Source organism: Mobula birostris, chromosome 7 (assembly GCF_030028105.1).
Source record: "Mobula birostris isolate sMobBir1 chromosome 7, sMobBir1.hap1, whole genome shotgun sequence".
Lineage (NCBI taxonomy): Eukaryota > Metazoa > Chordata > Chondrichthyes > Myliobatiformes > Myliobatidae > Mobula > Mobula birostris.
Window position 1 is genome coordinate 26271985 of NC_092376.1, and position 15420 is coordinate 26287404.

The 15420-nt window shown below is 41.4% G+C and overlaps 1 protein-coding gene across 1 annotated transcript in view; it reads right to left on the bottom strand.

Moving 5' to 3' along the window:
• mgat4a (alpha-1,3-mannosyl-glycoprotein 4-beta-N-acetylglucosaminyltransferase A) overlaps positions 1-15420 on the bottom strand; it is a 284363-nt gene that overhangs the window by 134820 nt on the left and 134123 nt on the right. Inside the window, exon 2 of the mRNA XM_072262765.1 lies at positions 283-450. Coding sequence (XP_072118866.1) covers positions 283-450 — 168 coding nt within the window. The remainder of the gene's footprint in view (positions 1-282; positions 451-15420) is intronic.

Below are 15420 nucleotides of genomic sequence, written 5' to 3' on the forward strand. Positions count from 1 at the left end.
TTCTATGTTCATGGGTAGGAGAGCAAGTTACTGAGTGTTGGGCAATATGTAACACGGAGGATTAATGGAAGGAGAGTACATTCAAGTCCATCTTAAAACTGCAATTGAAGCGCTACATTAAAGCCTCTTATTTTAATCGGCTTAAACCATCAAGCTTTTAATGACAGCAATCAATCTAATATAATTTCACTTTTCAGTTTTGGTTGGGGGTCAATCTTACAGTTTATTGCTGTGTGGGAATAAAAGAGCAGTAATCCGATTCACATCCCAAATAGGAATTACCTGAAAAATTATTCAAAGCCTCTTTGCTGCCATTTGATGAAGCCACTATCCTTTTGAACTGCTCCAGCACAGCATTTAGTTCAGAAGAACGCTGCAAAGTTCGATGCTCAGCCACACGAAGACGCTCTCTCAGAGCGTGGAACTCATGCTGGTAGGCATTTAGTTTTTCTGTGAACCAACGGGAAGGAAACACAGTGATAAAACACTTAATTGTCAAAGAGACCCTCAGAGGAAATATTACAGATACTAAATTTCATTAAACATTGACCTGCCGAAAAGGTGAACAAAATTACTTACTGAATCAATGCAATTTTCCTTCCAAAGTTTTGAGTTACAAAACATAATTCAAACTTGAAGGCAGAGTGAAGAGTTCATGGCAAGATTCTTAGCAGTGTGGAGAAACAGAGGGATGAACAGAGGGACCTTGGAGTCCATGTCCATAGATCCTTCAAAGCTGCCATGCAAGTTGATAAGGTGGTTAAGAAGGTGTTCAGTGTGTTGGCCTTAATTAGATGGGAGATTGGGTTCAAAAGTTGCAAGGTAATGCTGGGGCTATAAAACTGGTCAGACTACACTGGGAGTATTGTGTCCATTCTGACCCTCTCATTATAGGAAGGATGTGGAAGTTTTAGGGAGATTGAAGAGGAGATTTACCAGGATGATGCCTGGACTTGAGAGCATGATGTAGGAGGGAAGGTTGAGTGAAATAGGGTTTTTCTCTTTGGAGCAAAGGAGAAGGAGAGGTGACTTATACACAGACAATGGCATTGACGTGAAATGCGTTGCCAGGTGTAGTGGTTGGAGGAACATATAAGAAATGATAGAAAAGTAGAGGGGTATGTGGGAAGGAAAGAATGATTGACCTCAGGGGAGGTTAAAAAGGTTGCCACAACATTTTGGGCTGAAGGGCCTGTACTGTGCTTTATTCTATAATGATTTATTCTATAGAATAAATAATATAAGGTAGCTTATTTTCGGGTTATTTCTGACAAAAAGATCTGAATGCATTTCCTCTGATCTCAGGAGCTGTGAATAAGATTACAGCAATAAAGCACAATACCCCTCACATCCAGCTATTTCACTGGAGCCATGCTCAAAGGAGTTGTGCCTCCTTTCCACACCAATGCTCTCATACATTCCAAGTATTCAAAACCTCTTCTGATCAATTTCCAAACTGCCCACCATATGTAGCCTGCCCCAGCTCTATAGTGTATGGAGAGACTTAATCCTGGCCTCCCGCACGTCCTCAGTTCCCTCAGGTGGCAGCCACGCCCCCACCAGCCTGTTTTTTAGTGCAGGAATTCCCATTCTGAACTTCACCACCCCTCTCATCTCTTTTGAAGAGTCTCCATAAAACCTGCAGATCTATGATTGTTTATTGCCAATCCAATAATGACCGACAGTTAGAGAAAAGGCTGTTATACTTTAGAGATACAGCATGGTAACAAGCCATTCTGGCCCAAAGAGCCTGGGCCAGCCCATTATAGCCACGTGACTATCCCGTACATACTTGGAATGTAGGAATACAGATGAAACCCACACAGTTATGGAGAGAACATACACACATGGGCAGAAATGAACCCGGACTGCTGGCGCTGCAACAACGTTACGCTAACCTCTACATGACTGCGCTGCCCCTTTATATTCTATTATATTCTAATATCAAAACAAATTGGATTTTTTTAACGCACTCTGCTCAGAGCTAATATAATACTTGGACAGATTTTCAATTACTTCCTCTGAATGCACTTTCAGATACTCGAAGCGGTGTTATCTGCAGTGTTATGCGGAAAACACGAAGGTAGAAAAGCTGATTACAAGGCCAGACCCTGAGAACTGCTACATCATATAATTGTTGCTGCTGTTCAGGACAATCCATGTACATTCATAATGATTTAGATTACTTTAGTAAGACCAATAGCAAAGTAATGTTCTAATATTGACAACCATTATTTATCATCAATGTTAATGCTGTTTTGGAGAAGAGATGCAACTTACTGTTATAAACATTTTAGCCTTCTGGAATGCTTTATTCACAATTTGAAATCATTAGGGAAATATATGACAGACATTCTTCAATTTGTGAACAGTATGATAATTGACTCATTCCATTATTTATAAAATGCAATAGCAAGGCAGTGTAGTTGTGGGAACATTGAATGGCTGTGGCACAGAAGGTCCCATCTACGCTGACTAAAAGAAGCTACCGTTAATGCCAGCACTATTTGTAAAATAAATGGATTGCTCTATATAACAAATAAACACCAAACAGCATCACAGTCAATGAATTAAAAATCAATCACAGTACACTGTGAGCAGTAGAGCACTGAAGGGTGTGGGAGAACAAAAGGATCTGGGAATACAAGTCCATAATTCATTGAAAGTGGTGACACAGGTACACAGGGTTGTTAAGAAAGCTTTTGGCACATCGCCTTCATAGATCAAAGTATTGAGTACAGGAGTCGGGATGTGAGGTTAAAGTTGTACAAAATGTTGCTGAGGCCTAATTTGGAGTATTGTGTGCAGTTTTGGTCACCTACTTAAAGTAAAGATGTAAATAAGGTTGAAAGAGTACAGAAAAAATTTACACGGACTGGAGGATCTGAGTTATAAGGTAGCATATGGTAACATACAGCATACATGCATTGCAAATAAACTTTATTTTGACTTTGAGATTAAACAGGATCATTGCAATTTGCAATTGAATGGGAAAGAAGCCAGATGGAAGATCATGGTGCCATTCATCCTGAACTGCTTAATGTATAACCAAAAGTCTGTTTCCTTTCACATTTTGATGATTTACATGCGGTGACGGGCCTGTGCAGGATGAGAGGTCTAAAATAAAGAGGACTTACTAAAATAATTAAAGCCTCATAAAATATCAACCTGCCCAACCATTCCTGTGGTCTACTGATATACATGAGCTGCCACACACATTCATTAAATTCAATATGAGTGGCATTTCAGAACCACTAGCTGGTCAGACCACACTTGGAGAATTGTGAGCAGTTTCGGGCCCCTTGTCTAAGAACAGGTGTGCTGGCGTTGGAGAGGGTCCAGAGGACTTTCACAAGAATGATCCTGGGAACGAAAGGGTTAACGTATGAGGAGCGCTTGATGGCTCTATGCTTGTACTCGCTGGAGTTCAGATGGAGGATCTAATTGAAACCTATCAAATATTGAAAGGCCTACACAGAGTGGATGTGGAGAGTTTGCTTCCTATAGTGGGGACCATAGGACCAGAGGGCACAGCCTCAGAATAGAAGGACTTCCCTTTAGAACAGAGATGAGGAGGAATTTGTTTAATCAAAGGATAGTGAAGTTATGGAATTCATTGTCACAGACAATTGTGGAGGCCTAGTAATCGCATATCTAAAGCAGAGGTTGTTAAGTTCTTGATTAGTAAAGGCATCAAAGGTTATGCGGAGAAGGCAGGGAAATGGGTTGAGAGGGACAATAAGTCAGCCATGATGGAATGGTGGAGCAGACTTGATGGGCTGAATGGCCTAATTCTGCTTTTATGTCTTATTGGGTTAAAGTGACTAACGACTTGATCCAGATCTGTATAACCACAAAGAACTGGAAGATAATCATCATTGCTGTAAAAAACACAACATCTTTAATTTCTTCTGGTATGGCTCCTCTCATCTCAAGCAATGACATAACAGCAGATGCTACCTTTATCTTGTATTCATGCAAATTAAGTTGTCGAATAAGTGATAATACGGTTACACAGCGGTTTGCCTCAATATTAAGTGAATTTAGTTAGAGTCACAGAATCTGACAGGAGGACACCATTTGCTCAATTAAAACTTTGCAGCCTCTTTCACAATTAACCAAGCCCTTTTATTCCTTTCCAATAGCACTGTAAAACTTTCACTTTTTAAGTACAAATTTTGAAAGTTACAATCAAATCTGTTTCCATTAATTTTATGCATCTCTTATGCGTTAACCATGATGAACCATGAGATCGGAGATTTGCTGATCAGAGGTAGATCAGATGTATTCAGGTCTGAAGACCAACAATGCTACAAGAGGTGCAAGAAGCCATCACATGGGCGAAGTGAAGATTCTAGACCAAAGTGGAATCAACGATGGACGCTCGCCAGCTGTGCCAGGGTTTGAATGCCATCACCTCCTACAAAGTTAAATCAAGCAACATGGGGACAGCAGAGCTTCACTTCCAGTTGAGCTCAATGCCTTCTATGCTCGCTTTGACTGTCAGAACCTGGAGGAACCATCGCAGATCCCCACATCTCCTGCCAATTCTTTGATCTCGGTATCTGAAGCTGACATGCAGGTTGCCTTCAGGAGGGTGAATCGAAGGAAAGCATTCAGACCAGATGGGATACCTGGCCATGTACAAAAGACCTGTGCTGACCAACTGGCTGGTGTATTCGCTGATATCTTCAACCTCTCACTTCAGTAGTGTGTGGTATCTACCTGCTTCAAGCAGGCTTCAATTACCCCTGGTGCCCAAAAAAAGCGTGGTGATCTGCCTCAATGTCTATTGCCCAGTTGCTCTTACATCCACAGTGATGGACTGTTTTGGGAGGCTGGTGATGAAACGTATCAGCTCCTGCCTGAAGCTCGATTTGGATCTGCTCTGATTTACCTACCAGAGCAACAGGTCCACAGCAGATGCCATCTCATTGGCTCTTCACACAACCCTGGACATCTGAACAGCAAAGATGAATACATCGTGATGCTCTTTATTGATTACAGCATTTGATACCATCATCCCCTCAAAACTAATCAATAAACTCTAAGATCTTTCCCTCAATACCTCCCTGTGCAATTGGAAATTATTTCCTGCACGATCTCCATCAGCGCAGGGGCACTACAAGGCTTTGAGCTTAGTCCCTGCTCTGCTCACTTTATACCAATGACTGAGAGGCTAGGCACAGCCCCAGCACAGCACTATATTTAAGTTTGCTGATGACACCACTGTTGTGGGCAGTATCAAAGGAGTTGATGAATCAGTATATAGGGGGGAGATTGAAAATTTGTCTGAGAGGTATCATAACAACAACCTCTCACTCAATGTCAGCAAGGCTAAGGAAATGGTTGTAGATTTCAGGAGAGGGAAACCAGAGGTCCATGAGTAAGTCCTCATCGGGTAACTGGAGGTGGAGTGGGTTATCAACTTTAAATTTCTGGGTGCTACTATTTCAGAGGACCTGTCCTGGACCCAGCATGTAAATGCAATTGTGGAGAAAGCACGGCAGTGCCTCCACTTCTTTCATAGCCTGCAGAGATTTGGCAAGATATCAAAAACTTAGACAAACTTCTATGGATGTGTAGTGGAGAGTGTATTGACTGGTTGCATTATCGCCAATGTCTTTGAAAGGAAAATTCTACAAAAGGTAAGGGATTCAGTCCAGTACATCATGGGTAAAGCCATCCCAACGATTGAACACATCAACTTGAAACGCTGTCGTAGGACAACAGCATCCATCATCACAGATCCTCGCCACCCAGGCCATGCTCTTTTCTTGCTGCTGCCATCAGGTAGAAGGTACAAGAGCCTCAGGACTTGCACCACAAGGTTCAAGAACAGTTACTGCCCCTCAAACATCAGCCTCATGTACAAAAGGGGATAACTACACTCAGTTGCCCATCCATTGAGATGTTCCAACAACCAACGATCTCACTTTAAGGACTCTATCTTGTTCTTTCATGCTCTCATTATTTATTGCTATTTATTTACATTTGCATTTGCACAGTTTGTTGTCATCTGCACTCTATTTGATCTTTCATTGATCCTGTTATAGCTACTATTCTATAGATTTGCTGAGTATTCCCACAGGAAAATGAATCTTATGGTCTTATGTGGTGACATATATGTACTCTGACAATAAAATTTACTTTGAACTTTAAAAAAGAAACCATGCTTCCTTCTGTCATTACCTCAAATCAGTGTATTTGATCTATCTGTGCATGGAAATAGTTTCTCTTCCCTTTTAACAATTTCTCCAAGCCCTCATGCCATCCATCTCAACTCTTCCCCAAAAAATTACAAATATTCTGTCAAATTTCTTTATAACCTTATTTGCTTGAAGGAGAACCATTCCTTGCTGAGGGCCACCATACCTCCATTCAGTAAAAATCTCATATCCCGAAGAACCTACTGTTCCTCCTTAAGTTTGGTTGTATTACATCTTCATATGGAAAGATCAATAGCCAGGAACAGGAGGTGGTGGATACGTCCTAATGAAGTACAGGCAAACTCTTCCTCACCACTGAATGCATTTACAAGGAGCCCTGCCACAAGAAAGCAGCATCCATCATCGTAGACCCTCCGCTCCCCCATCCAGGCGATGCTCTCTTCCTACCACCACCACCACCACCACCAGGCAGGAACCTCAGGTCCCACACCAACAGGTTCAGGAGCTCCACAACCATCCGGCTCCTGACCCATCTTGGATAACTTCACTCACCCTCAGCTCTGAACTGATCCCACACCCGGAGACTCACTTCCAAATACTTTATAACGCATGTTCTCTTTTTTTCTTGCACAATTTGTCTCCTTTTGCATACTGGTTGTTTGTTAGTCTTTATTTATTCAAGGATCAACTTTATTCACCGTATACATCTACATGTATTAGGAATTTACTGTGGTGTGCTGGTCAGAGTGAAAACAACAACATTCGACAATGATAAGTTATAAAGGATTAGACAGGAATACAGTCAGATGTTAAAGGAAGATATAGAATAAAATTTGTATAAGTACATAAATAAGTATATTTTATTTAGAGATACAGCATGGTAACAGGCCCTTCTGGCCAAACGAGCCCATGCCACCCAATTATATCCATGGGACCAATTAACCTAATGCCTTGTACATCTTTGTAATCTGGGTAGGAACTTGAGCACCTAGAGGAAACCCACGCAGTGTCGGGGTGAACATACAAACTTCTTACAGACAGTGGCGGGAATTGTACCCAAGTCACTGGCACTGTAATGGCGTCACACTAACTTCTACGCTACCGTGCCGCCCCTACAGTATACAGTAGTTTTTCATAAATTCTATTGCATTTCTTTATTGGCTTGTAAGTATCTGTAACAAGTAGTTTGATAATAAATTTACTTTGAACTTCGAGTTTGGGTCCCAGAATTGGTTACATCACACACCAACAGGGATCCTGAAAAAGCCATTCGGACCATTGCATCTATTCTAACCGAAGAAGCCTAATCCCACTTTCCATGTTCAGAGCATAACCCAGTCCTATTTAAATTGCAGTGAAGATTTCTACCTATTTAAAAATCGGAAATAAGTGACCATTGATATATAAGACACGAAGTGAGTGGTGGGTGCGTGGAATGTCCTGCCAGTGTTGGTGGAAGAGACAGATACGTTAGGATCATCCAAGAGGGTTTGAGATGGGCACATGGATGAAAGAAAAACGGAGGACTAAGGGAAGGTTTAGAATGATCTTAGAGTAAGTTAAATGGATGGCACAACATTGTGGGCTGAAGGGCCTGTTCTGTGCTGGACTGTTTTATGTTCTATGCTCTAAAGGTAATGAAAACAAATCAAAAGCACAGCAAACCTCATCCATGACCTGGTGAACATCAGATGTTCAATGCATAAACACAGAATTATTAAGTGTACTATTTGTTCACCTTCTAAGGGAAGGGTGACTGGGTCATGAGAGAATGAGCAATGAGAGCAGAGAAAAGGTGCAGAGAGTGGGGGTGGTGTTGGGTGTTATATAGGAAGAGAGCACCAATATTTGAAACATGCATATTTCTATGCACATTGTAAGAAGGAAAGTAAATGAAAACTTAAACGAAGGCAGAGACACAGAGAGAAGCAAGAAAATCACCCTCAGACATGCATGCAGAGGGAAAACAGTATACAGAATGCCAGAGGTTGTGCAGTTTATACAGTGGAAGACACAGAACACTAGTAGATAGGGAAAAATAATCTATTGTATTGTTGGAATGTCACATAGTACCTTGCAGTGTGTGCCTGCATCTATGTAAATATGGACAAATGAATGAGAGGGCACTTCAAATAGATGAACATATTACCTACTTTACATTCAGCACTGATTCTTTGCAAGGAAATAAAACATTATGGCTGTCAGATTTCAAACAGCAGAAATTCATAGTGGCAATGAGCAGGAAACATAGACATAAAATATGCCATTGGGGCATGTTCTCTGCATCAGATTGATCAACCAGTTGACGAGATATCCGACTTTAAATTAAAATGTATGAAGCTTAATGGGAATAATCGGATTAAAAACATTATGGGCTTTGGATGCAGCAAATGTATATTTCTAGGCAAAGAACCAATAGATTTGTTTGTTTACATTAAAAAGTGGCAGTCTACAGTACGGACACGGTCTAGCAAACAAACTATTCAACAACGCCAGTAAATATGCAGCAAATGTCTGAAAGCTTATTTCAGCAGAATGATGGAAAATAAATTCACTCCTTCAGGTAAAACTGACAAATTACTATTGATGCATCTCTGCTGTAATAAGACTATGCCAGATTAAAAAAAAACAACTCACACTGGAACAGGTCTAGATAAGACATTCAGATGCAGAAAGCAAGGAACAAAACCCAAGCAAAATACCAACTGGCAGATCAGCTCCGTAGTTAAAATCTGAAACTAATTAATGAAAATTATAGTGACAGATTCATGGGTTTAAAATCTGCATTAATGTGACACATGTGCAACCAGTCTTTCAGCACCATTGGAATTGCCTTGGTAAATATTGAAAAAATATAGAACAGTATAGCATTGATATTCTAACGCGAGAGATTCTGCAGGTGCTGGAAATCCAGAGCAACACACACAAAATGCTGGAGGAACTCAGCAGATTAGTAGTATCTATGGAAAGGAATAAGCAGACGACATTTTGGGCTGAGAATCTTCATCAGACCGGACAGGAAGATGGGATGGGGGGGTGAGGGGGAGCCAGAATAAGAAAGTGGACAGGAGGGGGAAGGTGCACAAGCAAGGAGTTGATGGGGGTAGCCAAGTGAGGGGGGAATGAAGTGAGAAGCTGGCAGGTGATTAAGTGAAAAAGGTAAAGGACTGAAGGAGGAGGAATCTGATAGCAGAGGAGAGTGGACCATAGGAAAAAGAGAAGGAGCAAGGGTAGCAGACAGAGATGATAGGCACATATGGAGGAGAGAATAGGTAAGAGTGGAGCCAGACAGTGGAATGGAAAAAGAGAGAAGGGAAAGGGTGAAGAAATTACTGGAAGTTAGAGAAATTCACATTCATGCTGTCAGACAGGAGGCCACCCAGATGGAATATGAGCATTGATAGTTTATAAAGGTTTATATGCAGTAAATGTCCACATACAACTGTGATAGATCCAACAACCACTGCATCCAATGCTCCTGTCAAGGCAGCTATGAGAATACTTGGAAAATATTACACACTAAACCTTTGGTGTTTCTTGTACTCCCGTCAGACAGCACAGACTATTTGAGCTAAACAAATCGTTCTCCAGCGCTGCTCCAACACAGAATAACAAAAGATTGCTTTACACCATAGAATATGATAAGTAGGTATCTACAGGAGGTCGAGCCAGAAAGGAGAATGGGGAAGGCGGTGTTTCTTAATATAATGGTTTGTTTTAATAAAGAGATTTCAGTGCCATCACGGGGGAACTAAGCCATACAAGTGAGACAGTTGACAATGATTGCTGATGAAGGAGAGGAAAAATCAGGTTAATTCGATACTGGAACAGAAGTAACAGATTGAGAGTTAATTTTGTGTCCCATCATACTTCTGTGCATCACATACGCCAATCACTTTTTTTCTCACACAGACAATTATGCTGGTGAAATCATGAACCAAATGCGTTCAGTGATGACACAGAAGAAATACTGACCTTGTGAAATAATCTGAATCAGTGAGAGTTCAATGGAGGTGCCGCAGGATCAATGTGGATGAAAGGTATTTAAATCCATTTGTTCATATCCTTCCAAATAACAAAGCCTGCCACCCATGCAGCACGTTCCTGAATGAGTCCATTGTTCTGACCTTGGCCAGTTTTCTTCTGCTCCATCCTAAACTACTTGTACTTACCTACATATATTAAACTAGTTTTGCACAGTTACTGAAGTGCCAATTGCCACTCGTAAAATACACTTTGAAAAACAATATTGTGATTTAAATGCCAACTATAAAACAAACAGTTAAAGGGTCTCTAATGACTGCAGTGCACGTCTCTAGGAAAGTCAAGTTAGAAAGCAAATCTGAAATTTTGAAAATGCTTTTAGTAAATTAAATTAACTTGCAAAACATTATCTTTGCAAATTAATTATTCAATACGATCTTTTGACTATGATGTTCAGAGGTGATTCTTCCAGACTCATACCAGAACATAGGAATTATTTTATTAATTTATGATAGAACCATAAGACATAAGAACAGAATTAGACCACTTGGCCCATTGAGTCTGCTCTGCCACTCCATTATGGCTGATTTATTATCCTACTCAACACCATTCTCTTACCTTTTCCCCATACCCTTTGACACCCCGACTAACCAAGAACCTATGAGCCTCTGCTTTAAATATACTCAATGACTTGGCCTCCATTGCCATCTGGAGTAATGAATTCCACAGATTCACCAACCTCTGGCTAAGGAAATTCCTTCTCATTTCTAGTCTAAAAGGTATCCCTCTATTCTGAGGCTGTGCCCTCTGGCCCTAGAATCACCACCTGTAGGAAACATCCTCTCCACATTCACTCTTGTCAATTGTTTTCAATGAGATCCCCCTTTCATTTTTTAAAATTCTTGCAAGCACAGGCCCAGAGGCATCAAAAATTCCTCATACATTAACCCTTGCATTCCTCAAATAATTCTCATGAACCTCTCCTGGACCCTCTCCAATGCCAGCACATCTTTTCTTTGATAAGAGGCCCAAAATTGCTCACAATATCTAAATGCAGTCTGACCAATGCCTTAAAAAGCCTCAGCATCACATCCTTGCTCTTATATAACTAATGCCTCCACAATCTCTTCAGCTATCTCTTACAAAACCAGGTGACTTATCTACCTTCAGACCTTTCAGCTTTCCAAGCACCTTCTCTGTACTAACAGCAACTACAGTTGCTTCTGCCTCCTGACACTTTCAAATTTCTGGCATACTGCTAATGTCTTCCATAGGGAAGACCACCGCAAAATACTTATCAACTCCGTCCGCTATTTCTTTGTTTCTCCATCACTTCTCCAGCAGTCTGACATTTACTCTCGCCTCTCTTTTACTCTTTATATCTGAAACAAAACCCTCCTTAGTTTTTTTAAAAAGCTTCCCAATCCTCTAATTTCCCACTATTTTTTGCTATATTATATGCTCTCTCTTTTGCTTTTATGCTGCCTTCGACTTCCCTTGTCACCCACAGTTCTCTCATCCTCCCCTTTGAATACCTTCATCTTTGGGATTTATCTATCTAGCACCTTTTGAATTGCCCCCAGAAACTCCAAGCATTGCTGTTCTGTCATCATCCCCTTGCAATCAACTCTGGCCAGCTCCTCTCTCATGCCTCTGTAATTCCCTTTACCCCACTGTAATACCGACACATCTGACTTTATAGTCGCCATCTCAAACTACAAGGTGAATTTTATCATATTATTATCACTGCCTCCCATGAGTACCTTTACCTTAAGCTCCCTAATCAAATCTGGCTCAATATACAAGACCTAATCCAAAACTGCCTTTCCTCTAGTGGGCTCAACTATAAGCTACTTTATAAAGCTAGCTTGTAAGCATTATACAAATTTCCTCTCTTGGGATCCAGCATTGACCTGATTTTCCCCATTTTACCTGCATATTGAAATCCCCCATCCTATTGTAACATTGACCTTATAACATGCCTTTTCTATTTCCCATTGAAATTTATATCCCACATTCTGGCTACTGCTAGAGCAACAATCATAGAAGAGTACAGCACAGGCACAGGCCATTCAGCCCACATTGTGCTGCACCAGCTAAAAAGCAAATCAAAAACACCCAAACACTAATCCCTCCTACCTACACAATGTCCATATTCCTCCCTCTTCTTTATATCCATGTGCCTATCCAAATGGCTCTTAAAAGCCTATAACGTATTTGCCTCTACTACCATACCAGACAACACATTCCAGGCATCCAAGACTGAGTAAAAAACTTACTCCTCACATCCCCCTTGAACCTACCCCTCTCACCTTCAATGCACGCCCTCTGGTATTAGACATTTCAACCCTGGGAAACTGATTACCTATGCCTCTCATAATCTTGTAAATCTGATTTCCCCTCAACCTCCGATGCTCCAGAGAAAACAAAGCAAGTTTATCTCACCTCTCGTGTTAGCACATGGCCTCCAAACCAGCCAGAATTCTGGTAATCAAATCACAAACAGGAGAAACTCTGCAGATGCTGGAAATCAGAGCAAAATACACAAAATGCTGGAGGAACTCAGCAGCATCTCTGGAAAAAAGTACATTTCTGCTAAACCACTTCTGCACCCTCTCCAAAGCCTCAACATCTTCCAAGATGACCAGAACTGTTCACAATACTCCAGATGTGGCCTAGCCAGAGTTTTATAAAGTTGCAACATAACCTCCTTACTTTTGAACTCAATGCCTTGATTAATAAAAGCAAGCATTCCATAAGCTTTCTTAACCATCTTATTGACCTGTGTAGCCACTTTCAAGGAGCTATGAACTTGCATCCCAAGATCTCTCTGCTCAGTAGCACTGTTAAGGATCTTGCCCTTAACAGTTCACTGACTCCTTGCATTTGCCCTGCCAAGGTGCAACACCTCACATTTATCTGCGTTAAACTCCATCTGCCATTTCTTAGCCCATATCTGCCACTGATCTATATCGTGCTGTATTCTTTTCCAATATTCTACATTATCCACAATTCCAATCTTAGTATCATCTACAAATTTACTCACTCACCTACCTATCTGTATTTTCATCCCAGTCATTTATATCTATTACAAACAGCAGAGTTCCCAGCACAGATTCCTGTGGAACTCCACATCCAGCCCAAATGGGTCCCTTCAACCATCTCCCTCTGTCTTCTATGCACTAGCCAATTCTGAACCCAAATGCCAATTCACCCCAGATCACATGAATCTTAATCTCCTGGATTAGCCTCCCATGAGCGACTTTATCAAACAGCTTCCTAAAATCCATGTAGACAACATCCACTGTCCTAATCTCATCAATCTCTCTCGTCACCTTGTCATACAACTCAAACAAGTTGGTAAGGCACAACTTAACACACACATAGCCATGCAGGCTCTCCCTAGTTGGGCCATGGGTTTCTGAATGCTCGCATATCCTATCCCTAAGAATTTTCTCCAGCAATTTCCCTACAACTGACGTGAGACTCACTGGTCTATAGTTCCCAGGATTTTCCCTTGTTCCCTTTTTAAATAGGGGTACAACACTGGCCACTCATCAGTCCTCCAGGACCTTGCCGATGGCTAGAGAGGACATGAAGAGACTGATCAAGGGCCCAGCAATCTCATCTCTTGCCTCCTTCAATAACCTGGGAATGCATCCGCCTTAACACCCATTAGGAGGCCCAACACCTCCCCCTCTTGGCCTCTAAATGCCCTAATGTATTTATACACTCATGGATAGAAAGCATGCAAGAAGCCTGCTGGATTTGTACCCAGAACCACCCGCCTCCAAGTCCAGTGCAGATGCCATTACACCACCAGCCAAAATCCAAGCAAATGTTCTCCCCTTTATCCTTGAGTGGTCCCACCATCTCCCTAGTTATCCTTTTACTATTGATGTACTGTATGTACAAAATGCATTGGGATTCAACTCAAGGACTTTTCATGGTCCCTCCTGGCATTCCTAAGTCCCTTCTTTAGTTCTTTTCTGGCTTCTTTTTTTACTCATGTACTTAGTTTGCTCCTGACTTCCAAACTTTTTATACTTTTTCTTTTACTTCTTAACTAAATTCATCACCTCCATGGACATTCAAGGTTCCCTCATCTTTCCAACTGTTTTTCCCTTCTAACAGGAACATGTTTTTCCTGTACTCTGTGCAATTGATCTTTAAGGACCCTCCTCATGTCTGATGTAGACTTGCCAGAGAAAAGGCATCCCAATTAATGCTTCTTAGTTCCTGCCTAATGTCCTCGTAATTGTACAAGGGACTGTATACAACTCTCAAGGTTTTTCTACCCTTGCAGTTTCTTAACTCTACCCACAAGGATTCTACATCTTCCAATCCTGTCACCTCTTTCTAAGGATTTGATTTCTTTTTTTTTTTACCATCAGTGCCACCCCACGCCCTCTGCCTACCTGCCTGTCCTTTTGATACTATGTGTATCCTTGGATGTTAAGCTCCCAACAATGATCTTCTTTCAGCCACATCTCAGTGATGCCCAAAACGGCATACCTGTGAATCTCTAACTGCACTTCAAGACAATCTACCTTTTTCCATTTACTGCGTGCATTCAAATATAACACCTTTAGTCCTGTATTCATCACCCTTTTCAATTTTGCCCCCATGTTAAACTTCACCTCATCCTACCGACTGAAATCTTGCCATGTTATCTGCTTGTTATCCTGCATGGTCTCACTACATACTGCATCTGGCTGTACACCAACCGCCCCATCCTCAGCCCTATCACTCTGGCTCCCAACCCCATGCCAAATTAGTTTAAACCCTCCCCAAAAGCTCCAGCAAACCTGCCTGCAAGGTAGGTTGATGGCAGTAAATAGTACTGTAGTTCACCTCAACATAGCAGAAACCCTATAAGGAGGGAGATCTTCCATTGTGAAGTTGAGTGGACATTGTCTGGTTTCCCCGTGCAACATCGAGTCATGTCAATCAGACTTAAGTTGCTAACCCATTACATCCCATGGAATGTGGCCACACTGATGCTATGTCATAATTGACAGCATCTTCAGGTTATAGGAGAAGATTACAACTTGAATGAGCACTACAACAGTGGAATGGTGCCCAGAAGTTACTAAGGAACTCAATAGGCTTCGAAGAACAATATCTGTCAGAGGCATGCTCTTTGTGCAAGAGGACTATGGGGACACACAAGGGCAGTCCTGGCAGGATATGGGCAGAAGTCTCCGATGGGATTAATACAACATGGGTGCATGAAAATCATAACCATGAGAAATTTTGCAGGTGC